General features: G+C 42.5%; 1 protein-coding gene across 1 annotated transcript in view; it reads left to right on the top strand.

The window, feature by feature from the left end:
- Positions 1-7,900: 7,900 nt before the first annotated feature.
- The window catches only part of LOC147607370 (uncharacterized), a 32,273-nt gene continuing 19,632 nt past the window's right edge, over positions 7,901-20,541 (top strand). Inside the window, exons 1-2 of the mRNA XM_086790335.1 lie at positions 7,901-8,726; positions 9,133-9,232. Of these exons, the coding sequence (XP_086646461.1) occupies positions 8,561-8,726; positions 9,133-9,232 (266 nt within the window). The 5' untranslated portion in view covers positions 7,901-8,560. The remainder of the gene's footprint in view (positions 8,727-9,132; positions 9,233-20,541) is intronic.

The following is a 20,541-nucleotide window of genomic DNA, read 5'->3' as shown; positions in this document are numbered from 1 at the left end:
CCTTACAATCTCCCCCACTTAAAAGATTCGAGATGTCCTCATCTCGCGAGCTGGGGTAGTATCTAAGTAAATCCTCCTGTCTCTTTCAAAGTGGTGTCCCCACTAGGTAGAAATCTCCTTTCATCTAAATCTCCTTTCATCTAAACATTATTCCTAAAGAGTCTCTTATTTCATGTGTTTGGCTTGTTTTGTTGTGCCTCCACAAAAGGTCTTTATTATTCTAAAGTTAATTGGCTTTATTATCCTAAGTTCATGCATCCAAATACCTCTCATATGATATGAACCTTCGAATTTCCATAGTGCTCATGCGATACCCTCCTACTCCTTGCAATAGACTGAGGGAAGAGAGCCGCCAACTTGTAGAGGTTATTATAGATGCCTCGTCCAAGTACCTTGCCTTTGCCATCCAAGATGATCGTATCTTTCTTTATGAAGACCACCTTCAAGTTGCTATTAGTTGTAGCCAAGATTGACGAGAGGTTCCTACCAAGGTCTTGAACACAATAGACAGTTAACGAATGGATAAATGGGATGCTATCTATGCCCTCCAATGGAAATTTTGAATGGTTGTTTTCACAACCGCCTTGCTTCCATCTCCCGTTGGTAAAGGGGAGGAACACCTGGTCATGTGGTGTAAATAACCACTTGCAATGATCCATGTATCATTGCCCATCGACACATAAGCTGCTTCTGCCATACCTTCATTGACATCTAGAAATAGCTCCGCTTGTGTTGGCAATAAAGTTGCAGTGTTGGGAGACTTGCTCTTTAGGGTGCTACACACAGCGTGTGTATGCCTCGATGCACTCTTGGGTTACATACCTCTTCTTCATAAAAATGGATGTATTCAAGTCTTCACCTCTTTCCCTCGTGTTGGTAGCTAGAGCTACCTTTCCATCACTCTCAAGTTTGAACCTAGTCTCCTCCTCGAGGAGTACAGTGCTTAATTTCGCAAAACTAACAAGTCTGGGCTACTTTCCTCTTTCATGAATGGTCTCCATGTTGTTGAGCTTTGTGGACAAATAATGCACACACCTTGATGCCACACCTTCCTTGGTGACTCTCTCACCAATTGAAGTCATGTAGTCATGTCCTTGATCTTCCTTGGGGAAGGATGCAAGACAACCTCTTTCCAAAGCTTCTTGTGACTTGAGCTTGTCTCGCTTCTCACCTTCCTAGCTGGATTTTCAGCGTCAAATTAATTTTTTAAACCAAACCAAATCTCAAAGGAACAATCTAGATGCTGTATTGAAGATATCACACCATCAAAGATGTTACTTGTGAGTGCATAAAGAGAATCGGCTTGTCGTTTCTTCTATGCAAGAAGAAGAGCTAAATTTGGAACATCATTACTATCATCATCTTCGTTGGTTGTCCGCTTCTCGTCATTGCCAAGCACCACATCTAGCAAGTCAAAGAGTCAAGAGCTATCCTCATTTTCAGCTTCCATAGGTTGTAATTTATTCCATCTAGCTTTTCATTGTCAACCAATTGTGGTGGTAGTAGTCCATCATCCACTTCCATAGCCATTTCTCAAGATCCTAGGGTAAACTACAAAGAGGAAAGACATTGTTCATAGAGCAAAGAAGAAGAATCTAGAGCCAAAGCTATGATACCATGTTGGAAAAGCCTCATTAGTGAAAGAAAAGACTTTTTAGTGTGGTGAAAACATAACACCAATACAAAGAATGCACTTGCAACTTTACAACTTAGGGAGAGGAAGCCCAGGGTATCCTTTTATAAGGCCCCTCGTTGGATGGCACCTCCGACTGGATAAATGGGATGCTATCTATGCCCTCCAATGGAAATTTTGAATGGTTGTTTTGACAACCACCTTGCTTCCATCTCCCATTGGTAAAGGGGAGGAACACCTGGTCATGTGGTGTAAATAACCACTTGCAATGATCCATGTATCATTGCCCATCGACACATAAGCTGCTTCTGTGCCATACCTTCATTGACATCTGAAAATAGCTCCGCTTGTGTTGGCAATAAAGTTGCAGTGTTGGGAGACTTGCTCTTTAGGGTGCTACTCACAGCATGTGTATGCCTCTTGATGCACTCTTGGGTTACATGCCTCTTCTTCATAAAAATGGATGTACTCAAGTCTTCACCTCTTTCCCTCGTGTTGGTAGCTAGAGCTACCTTTCCATCACTCTCAAGTTTGAACCTAGTCTCCTCCTTGAGGAGTACGGTGCTTAATTTCCCAAAACTAACAAGTTTGGGCTGATTCCTTCTTTCAAGAATGGTCTCCATGTTGTTGAGCTTTGTGGACAAATAATGCACACACCTTGATGCCACACCTTCTTTGGTGACTCTCTCACCATTTGAAGTCATGTAGTCATGATCCTTGATCTTCCTTGGGGAAGGATGCACGACAATCTCTTGCCAAAGCTTCTTGTGATTTGAGCTTGTTGTCTCAAGTCTCAACTTCCTAGCTGGATTTGCAGCGTCAAATTGATTTTTTAAACCAAACCAAATCTCAAAGGAACAATCTAGATGTTGTATTGAAGATATCACATCATCAGAGATGTTACTTGTGAGTGCATAAAGAGAATCGGCTTGTCGTTTCTTCTAAGCACAAGAAGAAGAGCTAAATTTGGAACATCGTTTTGCTATCATCATCTTTGTTGGTTGTCGGCTTCTCGTCATTGCCAAGCACCACATCCAGCAAGTCGAAGAGTCAAGAGCTATCCTCATTTTCAACTTCTATAGGTTGTAATTTGTTCCATCTAGCTTTTCGTTGTCAACCAATTGTGGTGGTAGTGGTCCATCATCCACTTCCATAGCCATTTCTCAAGATCCTAGGGTAAACTACAAAGAGGAAAGACCTTGTTTATATAGCAAAGAAGAAGAACCTAGAGCCAAGGCTGTGCTACCATGTTGGAAAAGCCTTATTAGTGAAAGAGAAGACTTTTTAGTGTGGTGAAAACATAACACCAATACAAAGATGGTATCATTCCACACTGTGCACTTGTGTGAGACAAGCTTAGATGGCTACTATAAAATTCTAGGAGATAGAGTGGCTAATAAGGTAGAGGCACTGCTAAGTGATGAGCACTCAACTTGCTTTATGCACTTGCAGCTTTACAACTTAGGGAGAGGAAGCCTAGGGTGTCCTTTTACAAGGCCCGTCCTTGGATGGCACCTGCCTAAGTGATAACCTTCTCAAGTGAGAAGCTTCCTAGGGGTCACCTTTTTCAATAGGAGAAGTATCATCAAAGGCCCCCTGTGGTTAGGCCTCGGAAGTCTAGGCAAGGGCCTAGCTTCAATGCACAGCTACTTGGCTCCATGCCGTTAACTCCTCAATGGCTGGCTCCTATCATTAGCTTGCATGGTTGTGTGGCGGGCCTACCAAAACCATCCCACCACAAAGGCCACCATCTAGTGTCTAAACTAGGCTGATGTGCATGCTGCTCAAACATAGCTTCTGCTCATAAAGGGGGCCTTACAAACAGAAGCTAGCTATATCCATACAAATCTAGAGCGAGGGTGAACCATGATCTCCGACACAGGGTACCAGTGGTGGATAGTTCTCTTCAAGTTTTATGGTTGCTCTTTAGAAGCACACTGACTCATTTCTCTGGAGATTCATGGACGCAGGATCATCATTTTGTATGTGGTTAACTTGATCATAATAGGTAGTCTCGTGGAAAGAAGATATGCCAAGTGAAGGACACTTTTAGCCATGAGTTTGAAATGTCAAACGTTGGTCACATGCTTTTATGCATTGGAGGAGAGAGGTGGCAGCCTTCAAAAGTGACACCTATGGAGATTAGGTTGAAGATTTCACTAGAGAATGCTTCATCACTTATGGAGGAGTCTGTGTATAGGAAGCCGGTGGGGAGCCTTGCTTCTCTGTGTGATGCTAGTGATTACTCTCACCTATGGCTCTTAAATCCCTTGGATCACCAAGTGTACTCATGGACCTTTCTCACTTGTTGTGGCCTTTTTCGTGTAGTTCCTAGCCAAATGTCCTTCTCTGCCAAACATGCATAGCAATTCATTCGAGATGTGATGACTCTTCTTGACACTTTTCTTGCTATTGCTTCTCTTGTCACAATTCTTAAATCTGCTGCCTTTCTATATTTGTCCCAACAACTAATGCAATCTTTCATTGAATGTCCTAGCCTCTTGCACTTGGTACACCACACCTCCCTTTTGTGAGGCGGACTCGTTCATTTGTGTGTTAGCTCCTTGAGATGTTTAGTGATTTCTTCTAGTCTTTTCCCCAAATTAGCCTCTTTTCTTCTCTTCTTCTTATTGTCCGTTTCACTTTCTAAGTCCTTGCTTTTTGAGGTTTCATACTTTCTCCCTTTCTTTTTCTTCTTGGTTTTCTTCTCTTCTTTCAAGCTGCTTTGTGATTCTTTAATTTCATAACTCTTGTGCTTGCGGCATGCACTGCTCTCAACTTTTAGTGCCCTCTCCAAGATTTCTTCTAGTCCCCTCATCCGGTGAAAGCACTTTGCCTCTCTTTTTGTTTCTTACTTTTAACCCGTTCAGGAACCAAGATCTTAAGTTCTACTCGATAGTAGGAGGATCAATTAACTACTTGGATAGTCTTTGATCTTTTCCATAAACTCCCTTTGCTGACAGAACTCCTTGCTTGATTTTCCTCAACTCACACACTTCATCACTATGAGTTTCTCTATATCTTTTCAAGAAATCTTGCCTTTGTAAGTCGTATTATGGAATTCTCTCGGGAGAATACTGATAGTAGTACCATCTTTGAGCCTTCTCTAATAATCAATTCACTCCTCCTTGTCTATACCTCATAGCCCAAGGCCAGTATGTGGATGCCAAGGTCCTTCTTCTTATCCCCTTTGTATATTTGCAACAGCTAATATATATATATATATATATATATATATAACTGAAAAAACATAGCATCCTTTCAGCCCAACCACCACAGGCAACCAACAACAGCTAATTTATCATCCTTTATTAAGCAAGTTACAAACCAGCTCCCATCTATCATCCTCAAATACAAAGGATGATTCTTCCCAAGAAATCTGATAACCAAGCAGAATGCAGGCTTCCACTCACTATAGCTTTAGTGGTGCAACCCCTAGGAGCTTGTTTCTCCGACTCATCACCCTTCACATCCCCCTTCTTGAACCATATTTTGACTGTTGGGCTGGTGCCAGTTGGGTTCTCAATAAAGGCAACAAAGGTGTAGCTTACTTGCTTTACCTTCTTGTACCATCTCTTAGTTTTAGGTCCATATCTTAGCTTCCAACTTCAGCTTTGCAAGACTTGAAAACAATAACACCACACCATTAGGCAAAGCCCAGTATGTCTGTGCAGGTCACACCCAAAGGAAAGGGATTAAGTGATAGCTGACTGTAGAGCCTGAATCAACTGAACTAGCTCTACCCCATTCAACTTATTAACCAAGCATATAGACTAGCACGTACATATACACACTTATGCATCAACCCACTCACATCACTTCATGTGTCACAAGCTTTCTAAAAAGCAATACAGTTTCTGGAATTCCAGATCTCGCACAAACAGTAGAATCTGACAATATTAAAAATCAAGTCAACATGTCCACCATTTGTTGCCTATCTCCCAATTAACCAATTCCCCCATTGTTCTTGTATCCTTAAGTTACTATGGATCCATTTCCCAATCTTAGACCAGGCACCCCTAGTGGTAGGACAATCCCAAAATGGATGCTTCCGATCTTCCAAAGTAGTCTTACATCTCCACTGGTAAAATTCCTCTACACCAATTTAGAGCCAATAGGCAAAGCTCCCATGCATACTCTCCACAGAAAAAACGAGAGATTTAGTAGGTATTTCAATCTCCCACATTGCCTTCCATCTCCTTCTCCAACAATTGGAGCTCTAGCTCACTTTCCAAATTCTATTACAATAAATGACATTATTCTCACTCATTCTCAATGTATTGTACAAGACTTTGGTTGTACCTCTGTCCAGCTTAAATCCATTAAACTAGGCGCACTCCCTTACCCAGTAAGATTCATCCACTGCTGTGGATGTCCAACCTTTGTGCACCTCATCCAACACATATTTGACAAGTTGTGCTTCCCTATGAGACAAGGCAAGATCCATCTCTAGTTGCTCAGGCTCCTTCCACCCAATTGATGCCCTATCTCGGCAGTCATCTCCTCAATCCTTTGTTGTTCAAAGTTTTGGCTATTCTAGGGTCTTGTAGAGCTAAAGGAGGGTTAGACTTGTGAGTCCACCAGATCCCTAGACACATCAAATAGTTCCCTGAAGCTCTACCACACCCATCCCAAACCATTAATTCCAACACCTCTTTCCATTTAGTGCAAAGCATCTTGCACAATGAGGACCCGGTGATTTTGAGAGGAGCATGAGAAAACAATTTGTCTTTCCAACCTAGACCTTGCAAGACTCCATCAAAATAGATAGTTGAACAGTCCACTAGTTCTTTTAGCATCCTTGACTAGATTTCCTTCTGTTGGCAAACACTTGGGTAGAAGCAAAGCTAGCTTGGCAATTGTATGAGAAGGGAAACCTCTATCACTTTTAGGCACGCTAAGTCTGTCCGAAGCAAGCCAGGCCAATGCCTTTTTATTGGATCCAGCATTCCTCCACACAAAATCTCTTTCAATCACTTTACCCCTTCCTACAATATGTTGAATCCTCCGCCCCCCCCCCCCACACACAAAATCTCTTTCAATCACTTTACCCCTTCCTACAATATGTTGAATCCTCCGCCCCCCCCCCCCTTCCTCTCTCCCTCTCCCTCTCCCTCTCTCATCCAATATGTATATGTGTCAATTTTTCGTTGGGGTTTTGACTTTGAGAGTTGGTATCACAACATTTGTAGTATGATAACATTTGAGACTAAGTTAATGCATATGGAAGTGTAGTATGCATATATTCACATATAAACAATGCAAAAAGGCACTAAAAATAGCACATCAAGAGAATGAAGGGAAACATGGTCTTGTGGAAACCTTTCACCAAAGCTACCAGTGGGGATCTATTTTTTGAGATTCAAATGCAAAAGTATGCCTATAAAAACCTTTTTTAACTGTTTAAGGAAAAAATTAAAATGTGTTATTGTAGAGTGAAGTATGTAAAATGCATTATTGTAGAATGAAGTATGTTGAAGAGAAAATATACACAACATTTGCAAGATCAAGGCTGCATGAAAAGAGCTAGGCAAATGTCAAAGAGCTAGGTATTTAAAAGATCAAGGCTACATAAAAAGGGATAAGCATCCAAATGTTAAAAAAGGCCATATACCCACCATAGAAAATAAAGGCATATTAGTCTTATCTTTAAAAAAAAAACTTTTATGCTCCAAAAAAACTTGCTATTACATACGAAACTCATTTTTTGTAAGGCAATATATTCCTTGAGTAGCAATAGACCGAGGCGAACAATAGATCTATAAAGAGCAACACCAAAACTCTCCTTACTACTTAAGCACCAAAGGTTACATCACACTAAATTGTATGAAAAAAACATAGTCATACGAGTGCTATTAATTAGGTGGGCATGTTTGGCTTGGGCATTGGGCACTCTGACACTGCAATGGTGACTAGATTACTGGGCGAATTCCAAGTGGACACCCTAGGTAGCCTCTATGCTTAAGTCTTAAGACTTAGAATCATAAACACACACTGGCCAATGCCAAGTGGACACCCTGGGTAGCCTCTGATGACGTTAATGGGGATGTCGTAGTATCTAGTCCATACTATGCATAATGGAGTTGATAGTTATATAGTCTTGTGGGCTGACTACTACGAGTATATAACATGCACGTGCCTAAAAGGTGAATTTGGGCATGTTCCTGGATTCATCTAGGTGTATATATATGTATATATATATAAACACACACACGAGTATAAAAACTTGTAAATATTATATATAACCTTTCACACCCTTGCAACAGTAGATTAGAGAAGTGTATTATTTTTCCTTGCTGATCAACAAATTTTAGGCCCTTAAAATTATAAATGCGTTTGTTTATTATTTGCCATTTGCCCAACGTGAATGGATAATAGATAGAATTAATAATACCCAGTGTGTGAAACAGAACCCTAATTTTGCTCCCCTGCACTAGCTGTCGACCCTAACCCTGCTTCTGTGCCCTAATGGCTACACGGGCTTCTGTGCCCTAATGACTTCCGTGCCGTAATCACTTGCTCTGATAGCACATCTCTGCACAAATCTGATTTAATCATGTGCTTTAATCACTAATCTGGATCGTGCTCCAATCACTTTACCCCTAATTTGTGCTCTGCTCAAGAGAGCAATGCCTCTCTGTGCAACCACAGTTCAGCTCTGCGTCCTCCCCATCACGCTGTTGAAAACAGTCGCTTCAGATTACTGGAGATTGTTCCTATTTGTGAACGAAAAGATTTCCTGACTCCTCTGAAAGCACCCCAACAAAAAAAAAAAAAACATCTTATGGATGAAACTCTAACGCAGTTCTGTGTCATCCTAACTTGGTGTAATCCTACGAAACCCTAACTTGGTGTAATCCTAGCTTGGACGAAACAAGCAGAAAGCTCTAAATTTTTTCTGTGATAGAAAGCAGGAAGAAGAGACGCATGGCTGTTCATTTCAAGTTTAGGAGTGCCGTTGATTTCGATTCCATTAACACCGACGGCAACGGCATCACCATCGCCAATTTGAAAGATAAAATTGTTGAGCAAAAGAACCTGGGGAGGGGCACCGACTTCGACCTTGTCATTACAAATGCTGAGTCCGGAGAAGGTATGCTGACCCATCACTTGTTTCTCCTTTTCTGACATCTTGTTCTGTCCCCTTTAAAAGTGCCATTTTAGCTCACATTGATAGGAGGCATGCCTTTTCCTGCTTGTTTGCTTGCATTGCACACACACGTACATGCTTGCGTGTAAGTATGTATGTATACATGTGCATGTGTATGTATGTACACACACACACACACACACACACACACACACACACACACACACATCACACCAACATCCACGTGCATGTGTATGTATGTACACACACACACACACACAACACACATCACACCAACATCCACACCCACAACCCCCACACACAACACCACATATTGGGTTTTCAAAGGTATTATATACTTTAATGCTAGATGAGTTGACTTTTACAAGTCGATTTGGATGGATTGCAGAGTATACCGAGGATAGTTTCCTTGTGCCCAAAAATACAAGCGTGATCATTAAAAGGGTTCCGGCTAGACATGCAAAGGCAACACTTCTTGTACATGACGAGTACGTTTCAAAACCCATCTTGCTTGCATTGATCCTCTTCAAATATGCATCTTGAAGATTTAGGAAGAACCACAAAAAATATCAAATTAATGGTGAGCTCATACTCATTCAAAGCCCTTGTTGTGTATATTCTATTCACGGCAAGATAAAGTTGATCATTCTGAGAGCTAATTCTAAGCCTTTAGAGTTATTACTCCAATTAAACAATGGGCTTATGACGTAGACCTTTCCAACTTGCTGATGAAATCAAATGCACAAGGCTCAATAGGAGAGCTTTATGACGTAAACCTTTCCACTTTGCCTATGAAAGCAAATGCGCAAGGCTCAATAGGAGGGTGTTATGTTTGGCATCATGAAGTACGAGTATCTGATTTTGATACTCATGATGTAGACCTTTCTAACTTGCCTCTGAAAGCAAATGCACAAGGCTCAATAGGAGAGCTTTATGGTTGGCATAATGAAGTATGAGTATCTGATTTTGATACATTGACTTTGCCCTCATACATGGGTACTCGTTGGCCGAAGTCTTCTTCTCACCTTGCAATACTAAGCACCATGCGGCCTTGAATGTTTTCTATGGCACTCTCACTAAAGGGGGTGGATGTGCCTACATAACACTTGGTCACAAACATGGTTTTCTATGACACTACACTTGGTCACAAACATGGTTTTCTATGCTCATTAAAGGAGTTGGATATGCCCATGCAACCGGTCTCTATGATACATCCAAATGTAGTGGGACCTAGTCAACCAGAAACTAGTTGTACATCTGAAGTTCCGGTAGCTGCCAAGGTTGGGCCAGCCAATGCTGGTGCTCATATGCCCTTATCTTTGCCCCTCTTGAATTGCTTTGTTGGATTCTTTGCACTGCCAATTAAGAGGTTGGCTGTGTCATCTTCTTTGATTCCTTGGACAATCTTTGCGAAGTATGATATGTGATATCACATTAGAAGCTTTGCCGAATCAAGGGTTTGTTTGGCTCCCTTCATTGGAGAGTACTTTGCAGGAGATTCCCTTATGCTTGCAACAACGAGTTGGCACAGTAGAAAGCCCAACTAGAGGAAAGTAGTGGAAGAGGACAAGCATCGTTAAGGCAAGGAGGTGGAAGTCAAGCTGCCGGAAGGAGTCAAAAATTAAGAGATTGTGAACCGGGTGGCGATTGATAGAGTGGATCCTCTTTGAGGTGTGAAAACATCAGACTTATCTTCTGGTTCGGTAAGGTGGCATTCCACATTCACATGCATGGGTCCATCTTTTAAGTTATTTGCATGCAAAAACCAAGGTTTACAAGCATCCATCTATTTGGTCACATGGTGGTGATAGTTTTAGCGGAGCACATAGATAACGATGGTGCGATGACTCAAAGACAATTGTTGTCATGACACTCATTTTGCTGGAGACCTTAATTAACTAATTAATCACACATAACTGCATAATTCACATAATTGTTTCTCATAATGCACAAGTGGAAAATAAACATCTGCAATAGATATGCACATGCTACAGTGTCATCGTGTATCGAATATCACATTGGGGGCCAAAGATGAGACCCATTCTCTCTCTCTCTCTCTCTCTCTCTCTCTCCCCCCCTTTTTCTTTCCCCTATCCCCTTCCCTTTTGGTATTTCTATTACCAAAAAAGGGTTTTTGTATATTTTACAAAGCTTTGTGGGTTCATGGGTTTTCGGGGAAGTCCATTGCACCCAAATTATTCCAAGATAGAGATTATATATAACCACACTTGTTGATGCTGAAATCTATTACAGAATCCCTTGCCAGCAACCCTTCAGGTAAGACGACTGCCTGTTCCAAGCGTGGCCGGAAAAGCTGGTAGCCAGCCCACTTAGAGTTTTTACAGGCTTGCCTCTAGCTTCAATTTGAGCTCTCTTTTGTGTGATTTGCTTGAGACTTAGCTCTAGGTTTAAGTCTATACCAATCACCTACCCACTGCTAGGTAAGTTGGTTCTTCATAAGCTCTTCCTCAGGCTTGTCCCAACCCTCCAGGTGACCTGCCCAGGGTATGGAAAAACGTGGCACTCCACAAGCAAAATATTCCATAACAATTTTAACTTTATATTAAGCAGTAGTAGAGCAACCCTTGGGTATTTGATTCGACCCCAAGCCTCAGGGTTTCTGAAATCATCTTCAAAGCCTTGCATAGCATAAGCAAAAACAACCCAAAAATACATGCTAAGTCATTAATAATCTTAACCATACAGTTGTTTCATATCCCGGGCAGCAAGAGTAAGTCTTGGGCAGCAGTTTCGTTCACATGGGCAGCCACAACCAGCCACGAGCAGCCCCTGGCAACAGGGACAGAGGTGGTAAGCTGGGATACCAGTTAGAGAAGCCAGTACAACTGAGCAAAAAAGCCATACAGCTGCACAAAAAGGCTGTATAGCAATTGGTTGGCCATCTCTCCCCTTTGATTTGTGCCTTCTCTCTCCTTGATTGTGTGCCTCTTTTTCCCAGTCGACCACTTTTATTTGCATGAAAATTTTGCACATGGTATTTGATTCAAATACTTGGCATGTATTTTTGCCAAGATCCACAGGATTTTATCACTATGGTGCCCAATAAGCCTTGGGCCCTTCCTACGCACCAAGCTTAAAACCAATAAAAAACAATTATTTATAAATTGAAGGCCCAATTTCATACTTTCCACCCATAGAACCCATAGACACATGGTGAGTTCACATACATGCCCATCGTTAGGGTTTTCAAGCGTCCTTGAACTCCATGGACATTTCACATTCATGAAATCCATGTCACATCTATGGCTAAAGAAGGTTCACGTGCACATTCACACAAACACTCATCAAGGAAAATTAACCCCTCTTGCAAAGCTTTGTACCAATTAATTTTCACACAAGGAGTGATTCATGAAGAGACTTGAGCAGTGACTCTCCTACCCCCTCCCCCTTTCCCTCTCTTCCCTTTTCTCTTGTATGTGAAGGAATCGGTTTGTCACGTGCATCCTGCACTTTGATGCTGTGGACATGACTGTACATGAAAAGTGCAAGAACCTGTGGTCAGACACCCACACATCAGTCGTTCTAGTCCTACACAATGATGTAACCCTCTTAAATGATGTAATGGTGTCAGGACGCCCCATACATTTGTTAGATCCTTTGGCCAGGTGGATGGGCGCCTACCACAATTAAGTCATTGTTAGAGGTCATGCCTAGGTGTGTATGAACCCATTAAAAATGGTACTAGTGTTGGGTATTTCGGAGTTAGTTAGTGTGAACACCTTCTTTGGGTGTGAACAACCCTTATTTAGTTTTGGTCAAAAGGTAAGGCTTGATGCCTATAAAAGCATGTACTTGAGGGGTTCTAATAACATTGAGCATCGTTTGAGTTGTGCAATCTTTTCTTTCTTGTTTGCTATCACATCTCTCTCTCTCTCTCTCTCTCTCTCTCTCTGTGTGTGTGTGTGTGCATCAACTAGTCATAGCTTCAATGTCCATCACTCTTTGCACTTGCTCCATCCTGGCACCATGAATGCTAACATGGTATCAAAGCCACCTTAACTATGCTCCATATGCCTTCAATGCTGTGTTTTTTTCTGAACTGTGCATTTCTTATCAGAGCTGCCACCATCATCACAGTCAATGTAGCGTTTTCTTTTTGAAGTTGTCATCTTCTCATCAATGTCCCCCCCCCCCCCCAAAAAAAAAAATAAAAAAAATAAAAAATAAAAATAAAATGCGTTTTCTCAACCTGCAAGCACTGTAGTGGGTTATATACCTCTCAGCCTGAGTAGAAAGGGATGCAAAAGCACTGCATAAAGAGGACGAACAGATCAACAAGCAAAGGGCAGTCATCCAAAGATTAACGCCATCCAAAGATTAACAAACAGCACCAAGGCAGTTGATAGAGCAAAAATGCAGCCATCTTCAGTGTAGCAAAACATACATCAGGGATGGCCTGTAGCGCAACAAAATGCACCCAAAAGGGGCGCTCAAATCAGATACAATTAGAGCGGCTCTGTGAGTAGCCTAATGCGCAGCTGAAGGGGCTCCCCGAAAGCAGGTCCATAATAGTCCAAGAAGGTCAAAGTATTGTGTAGTGTCTAGTGGAGAGCAATGCTAGTGTCAAGCCCCCAGGCTAATAGACCTTGCAATTAAGTACAAATGAAAAGAAAAACACACACAGACTCAAGCATCTAGCTCACCTCCCAACCATAGAGCTATTCAAGCTCACCCTTGAGCATAGGAGGGTAGTAGCATCAGAAGCATGGCTCCATGTGCAAAGTCCTGTCGGAATGTGCAGCGGAAATGAGACTGAAAATTGAGAGCAGAAAACGCAGAAGTGCTGGAGAAGAGATGCGCTATGAAATTGTGGTATATACACACTGAATCCGGTACATAATTGTTAGCACATTCATCCCCAGTTTCTACCCATTTTTAATGTCCTTTTGGTCCCTTTCGCATGGCCCTTGATTGTGGGCTGGCCACCCCTTTTTTCCATATTTTCCTGGGATTTTTCCCAGCCCATTTGGTATTTTACCAGTCAGCCAGCTACTCTGCTCCAGGCGGCCAGCATATTCAGCCCCAGTCGGCCAGAACTACCCACCTATAAATAGGTGGGGCTGGCTTCTCACTTTTCATTCAGTCTTGTACATATTTTGCTCCCTTACTTAGAGACTTCTTGTGTCTCTTGCTTGGGACTGTTTTGCTTCAATATATTGCTCCATATCTCTCTCTCTCTCTTGCACTCTCTATTCAGCACACTCTAGTGCTCCTTTGCTTCCGCTCTATGCACTCTTTCATGGTATCATCGCTCTCGGTTCAGCGACTCCTCTGCTGCCCCAGCTTCAGCCCTATTTTCAGCACCCTCTCCTCTGCGTTTTTCTGAGATTTGCAGCCTCTTTGTTGCTGCGTTTTCTGGACGGCATCTGCTGATCACTTCCTCCTCAGATTGGCTTCATCGCTTGCAGCCACCATCAAGTAATTTTCTGATTAGCGTTTCACTCCACGTGGAGTTTGGACATAGGCGGCCTGTTTTTTCAGGACAGCAGCCCTTCTTTTGCTGCGTTTTCCTCTCCGGTGGTCATTCCCTAGTGCAGAGGGGGATTGTGGTGGTTTGGGCTTTGGTGGCACCCTTGGTGTCAAATCCCGATAGGATCACCTCGTAGAACGCTCTTGGTACAAGGCTCGAAACCTGCAAACAAACCAAACAACGTGAAGGGGGTGCATGCCTGACTCACCTCCCAACCTTGACAGTCGTGGGTAAGCCCACAAGTCTGCACATGAATCCAAGGTCAGGTGTGCACTGTCCTGCACATGAAACAGTGCCAGTCCGCGCTGTGAGTCTCCCTCTAGAATGATGTCAGTGGTTCTGTGTATCTGGTATGGTACCGGATGCTAGATCACTGAGTAGATAGTGGTTAGGAGAAGGGGGGCTACCCCGGATCTTAGTGTGAATGGTGTGGAACCACCCCCATGAGGGCCAGGAAGGCCCAGGCTGAACCCACCAGCCATGTAGGGGTTGTAGGACAGCCCTAGGGCACAGATAAGGCAATTTCCAAGAGTTTTCAGCCTTTACATGGCTGTAGGGCATGTATGGGGCAGCCCATTCAGGCTGCCCAGCCCTGGGATTGTGGACAAAAGCTGTGTCCAGCCAATCAGAAGCAGCCAATCAGAAGCAGGCGCATCATGTCCAGGCTTTTAAGAAAAAAAAGCAGCATTTTATGTGAATATTTTCAGCATTTATTGCTGAATTTTCACCAGTCGTGGGACACTTGATGCTGGCCGACTGCTCATGATGGGGTAGTATAAATAGTGGAGGCCACAATCCCAATTATTCATCTCATTATTCACCAGGAGCTCAAGCAAATCAAGGGCTAGACAAGCCAAGGGAATTGCTAAGTAAAGGGGTGGAGAACTGAAGGTCAAGGGCAGGGATTTTCCGGCCAAGAAAAGGTCCAAGATAGCTGTATTTTCTTTCAGATTTCTCATCATTCTAATAAAGCAAATACACCATCCGTGATGGGGGCCCTACAAAGGGTAATTGGGACCCAATACTGTGTCCTCTCCATCTCTCTCCCTCTCTCTCTCTCTATCTCCTTTCAGTTTGTGCGTTAATTTCCGTCGCAAAAAGAGTGCTGAATTCTGAGTATTGAAGTTACCGATCCTTCTCCGAAGCTTCCGCATATTACACTTGGGCGCCCACCCGTCCATACTAGGATGTCCGCCCGTTAGTCTATCCCTAACTTAGCTCGCCAATCAGCCTGCCTAGCTCCAAGCTTCCCCAAACCTCGAAGCTCGTCTTGTGTGCGTGTAGCACACGGTAGATACACACTATGCACATGACATACTCTCCTTCCTCTAAGAGCTCACTCCTGAGCTCACTAAAAAGCCAGGGTAATCTCTCTGAAGAGTAGTCAATGTCTCCCATGTAGCGTCCTCCTCAACACGATCCTTCCACTTGATCTTGTATTCCTCGATAAGCATATTACGCAATCTTCTTTCACGAAATCCAAGAATCTTTTCAAGTTCGTGTGGAACAAATATCATGTCCTCGACATCTATGATTTCTTGAGGAGTAACTAACTGATCTATTCCACCCAGTACTTCCTTAAGTCTACTGACATGAAATACAGAATGAACTTTCACATGAGAAGGCAAATCCAATTCATATGCGACTAAATCAATCCGTCGTGTAATACGGAATGGTCCACAATACCTAGGGGATAATTTCAGAGATCGACCTGTCCGTAAAGTCTAGGAATCTTTCGGAACTTGCAAATACACCATCGTTTCTTCAGAGAACTCTCTGGGTGAACGATGTTAAAATCTGTCTCTGTCTTGAGCACTTCTAATAGATTCTTTCGCAACTTGTAACATTTCTTGCATATCTTGTAAAAAATTACAGCATCATGCTGAAGTCCTGAGAATCCCACTGTAACAGGTGATCTAGGTTGAAAACCATACATAAGCATGAAAGGACTGAAACCTGTACTTGTATGCTTAGTACTATTATATGCAAATTCTAACATAGGAAGATAATCCTCCCATGAACTCTGTCTTTTGGATACATATGCTCGAAGCATATCCTCCAAAATCTGATTCACTCTTTCAGTCTGGCCATCAGATTGAGGATGATGTGAGGAACTCAAATTTAAATTTGTTTCCAACTTCTCAAAAACAAGTCTCCAAAAGTCACTTGTAAACTTAGAGTCCCTATCACTGACTATGTTCTGCGGTAACTCGTATAGTCTAAACAATTGCTCGATAAATTGTCTTGCTAATTGCGTAGCTGTAATGGTCTTCTGTGTTGGTAAAAATCTAGCCATTTTTGTGAAGCGATCTACCACAACCCAAATAGAATCGTGGCCTTGATGTGTTCTTGGCAATCCGGTAATAAAATCCATGGAAATACTTTCCCAATTATTACCTGGGATTTGCAAAGGATGCAACTGCCCAGCCTATCTAAAGCGTTCAACTTTATTTGCTCGACAAACTTGACACTTGAGAACATAATCTTCTACATACCCTTTCATCTTCGGCCAATGAAAAGTGTGTTTCACTAACGATAATGTCCTGTGTATCCCAGGGTGTCTAGCAGAAGGGGCGTCGTGACACTCCTTAAGAATCTTGGACCTAATGTTCGGGATCTGTGGTACATAAATTTTGTCATCACGGAATAGTAAACCATTCCGAATCATCCACTAACCTCCTGCAGCCTAAATGGTAGGCTACTCAGTCATCGAGTCTTGGTCAATCAATGAGCTCCCCTCCTGGATCTTCTGCCAAAATGGACCAAAATAACTATCAGTCTTGCAAAGTCCTCTCAATGACTCAAATAAGTCAGTAGTAATCTCTGTGAACGACAAAGTATTCACCTCTCTAATTCGACTAAGCACATCTGCGACACTATTCATGGATCCTTTTCTATAACGAATCTCAAAATCAAAATCTTGCATTAATTCAGTCTATCGAGCTTTCCTTCCTCTCAAATCATCTGCATCACACACATATTTGATTGATTGATGATCGGTCAATACCACAAACTTGGAGCTCCAAACTTTGAGAGCGTGAATGACAACATAAAGCTCCTTCTCAAGGGTTGGCCAATGAAATTGAGTGTCGTCTAGCTTTTTACTCTCGAAAGCAACATGTCTACCATCTTGAAATAGAGCAGCCCCGATTCCATAGTCATTGGCCTCAGTTTCAAGAACATAAGACCGACTAGGATCGGGTAATGCTAAGATAGGTGCTTCCTTGACTTTATCTTTCAAAAGTCTGAAGGCCATATCCAGATCGGTATTCCAAGTGATAGGCTGATTCAACTTACGTCCACGACCTTTCAACAAGTTGGTCATCGGTAGTGTGAGCTGAGAGTACTCCCGCATAGATTCTCGAAGAAAAACAACAAAACTGAGAAAAGAACGAAGTTGTTTCACTGTCTATGTTATAGGCCAGGCCAGAATCTTCTGAACTCGGTCATAGTCAATGCTCAATCCATCTCTAGCAATCGTGAGGTGTCTAACGTGATCTTCAAGAGTACGACTATATATCAAAATATCATCTAGGAACACAACCACAAATTTTTCCAAATGTTCTCGAAAAAAATCGTTCATCATTTGTTGGAAAGTGTCTAAAGCATTGGTTAACCCAAAAGGTAAGACGTGAAACTCGTAACGGCCATATCTAGTCCGAAAGGCGGTTCTTTCGACATGCCTTTCATGAATACGTATCTGGTGATAGTGAGTACGTAAATCTATCTTTGTGAAATACTTTGCTCTGGCTAATTGGTCAATCAGGTCATCTGATCTAGGGAGAGGATAACGGTTCTTAATTGTCAGCTTGTTCAATCTCTTATAATCTATACACATTCTCTAGGTGTTGTTCTTCTTTCTCCTAAGCAACATAGGTGCACCCCAAGGTGATTTACTTGGACGAATCTGGCCCATCCTCAAATAATCTTCGAGTTGTTTGGCCAACTCATCTTCCTCAGTGTGGCTCATCTTGTAAGGTGGAATACTAACAGGGTGAGCAACAGGGACCAGGTCAATACGATGATCTATTGCCCTTTCGGGTGGTAAGCCTGATGGCGGTTCCTTAGGAAATACATCTTGAAACGAATCAAGTATCTTCTTTAATTCTTTGCTTTCAAACACACTTAATTCATTAACATCCATAGTAGGTATGAGAAATGAAGAAAGTGGAATCAAGATACAATGGAAAGCATAAAACAAAGAAGAATCCATTATATTTCCAAAATCAACTGTATTTACAAGAGGTCCCTGAGAGGGTTATATACAATCACCTAAGATACAATACTGGGTATTCCTATGTTCAAAAGAAAAAGTATGAAACCAATCTAACTGGACTTGAAGAGTCTTAAACCACTCAATCCCTAATAACAAGTCTACATGCTCTAGGTGCATAATATAGCATTCCAGAGTATCTTCGTAGTCTTGAATCCGGATCGGTAGTGTCTCCACCTTTCGATCCCATAGTTGCCGATCCGTAGGTAGGCGTACCTCATAGGTATGATCACTAGGTGTTGTGTCAAGACCCAATTTCTGCACAAGTTTGTAATTAACAAAGTTGTGTGAGCTGCCAGGGTCTAGAAGAATGTGGAGTCTATGGCCATTCACTTCCCCATAAACTCAGAGAAGATCATGCACGCCAAAAAATTTAGAGTTGAACAGACAATCAGAACATGAACTAGAGCGAGAAAGTACAGTATCTGACGTACTTGTCGAAGACAACTAGTTAGCTTCCTTTGACTTGGGTCCTGCGTTGGTCTTTGCACTCTTTTGCTTCGGGCACTCGTTACGCATGTGTCCTTTTTCTTCGCAGATGAAGCAATGTCTCTCCTTCTTGAGCTTCAAAGCCTTAAGGAGACGTTTTTTCTTCGCTGGGGTCGAAGTTGAATTCTTCGAAAGTTGGTTCGAAGACTTTCCTTCTGTCGTGCTAGCCATCGGTGCGGAGAACTTTCTTTTGTGCTTGTTCCTCTGCTCGGTCACGGGTTTAGACTTGGAAGAGACCATTGTATCATCATAGATACGAGCAGAATGAATGGCCTTGTCCAAAGTTTTGCATTTGTTGTTTTTAAACTGTAAACGGTATGAGTCGGGTAAACCGGCTACGAAGAAACCCAAAAGAGTTGTAAGATCCATCTTCGTAGCTTTCTTCTACAAGTTTCTAAATTTCTGGAGATAGACCTCACGAGTAAGGTTCTGCGAGGTCATGGTCAAAGTAGCAAACCGGGCAACAACATCATAGTCATCCTCTTTCTTGAGGAACTCTTTCTGTTAAAGACTTCTTCGAACTGTGCCCAAGTTGTTGGTTTAGGGTTGAGTTCTTTCCACCAAAGCAAAGCTTTGCCTGAGAGGAAACCTGTTGCTAATTGGATCTTTTTGCCATCGTCATATGGATGAAACTGAAAATGGACCTGCCACTTATGTAGCCTAGTGTCCACTATCTCCTTGGTACGTTGCTTTTGCTCGCCCCCAAACTGTTCCGGAGTAATATTGGGGCCTAAAGCAGATGCCAAAGTATCCATACCCGAAAGAGTAGATAGGGTAGTGGTCAACAAAGAGACGGAGTTCTATAAAGCTTGCATTTGCGCGGTGATTTGTGCTTGAAGTTCCGAGGAAGAAGCTTCGAGAACAACTTTAAACTCTTCGAGAGCAACTTTAAACTCTTAGCTTTTGCTTTTGTGTTTTTTTTGGGTATATATATATATATATATATATATATGTCATGTGCATCACAGATGCCATGGACATTCTCAGGGCTAGATCCAGAAGGGGCAAACAGATAAAGACCATGAACCAGTAGAAGATGGACATGGAGCAGGACTTGGAGCAAAGCATGGATCAGAAGGCTATCGGCTGCATGGAGGCTGACGTCAGCAGTACCAGAGGGCTGTCGGCTGCAGGACAGAGGGTGCTGGCAGCAGGCGCCTCAAGAACATGATCAGATCCAGTCGGCTGTGCTTGGAAAAGGAATTAATGAAATATGAACTGGCCGACCAGCAGTCGGCCAGTTCCCCATGTAGTCCAAGGGGCTATAAATAGCCCCCCTTGCTCTATGGTTTATTCATTCAACCCACTAGGGGTATGAGTCATTAGGAGTCCTAGTCTAGGGCAGTTTTTGGTGTGTTGTCACCTTTTCAAGAGGGCAGCCAAGGGCTGCAAAGATATGTACCTTTTTGTACCATAGTATACACTGAAATTCCAGCACTTCTCACTCTCTCTCTCTACTCTCTCTCTACCTGCGTTTTTGCATCAGATGGTGCACTTTTGCATCAGAAGGTTTCCAAGAGTGTTTAGGGCTGAAAGAAGACTAC

This window comes from Cibotium barometz, chromosome 55 (genome assembly GCF_041138505.1).
Source record: "Cibotium barometz isolate CiBa-2024 chromosome 55, ASM4113850v1, whole genome shotgun sequence".
Taxonomy (NCBI): domain Eukaryota; kingdom Viridiplantae; phylum Streptophyta; class Polypodiopsida; order Cyatheales; family Cibotiaceae; genus Cibotium; species Cibotium barometz.
This window is presented reverse-complemented; position numbering and strand designations above follow the sequence as displayed.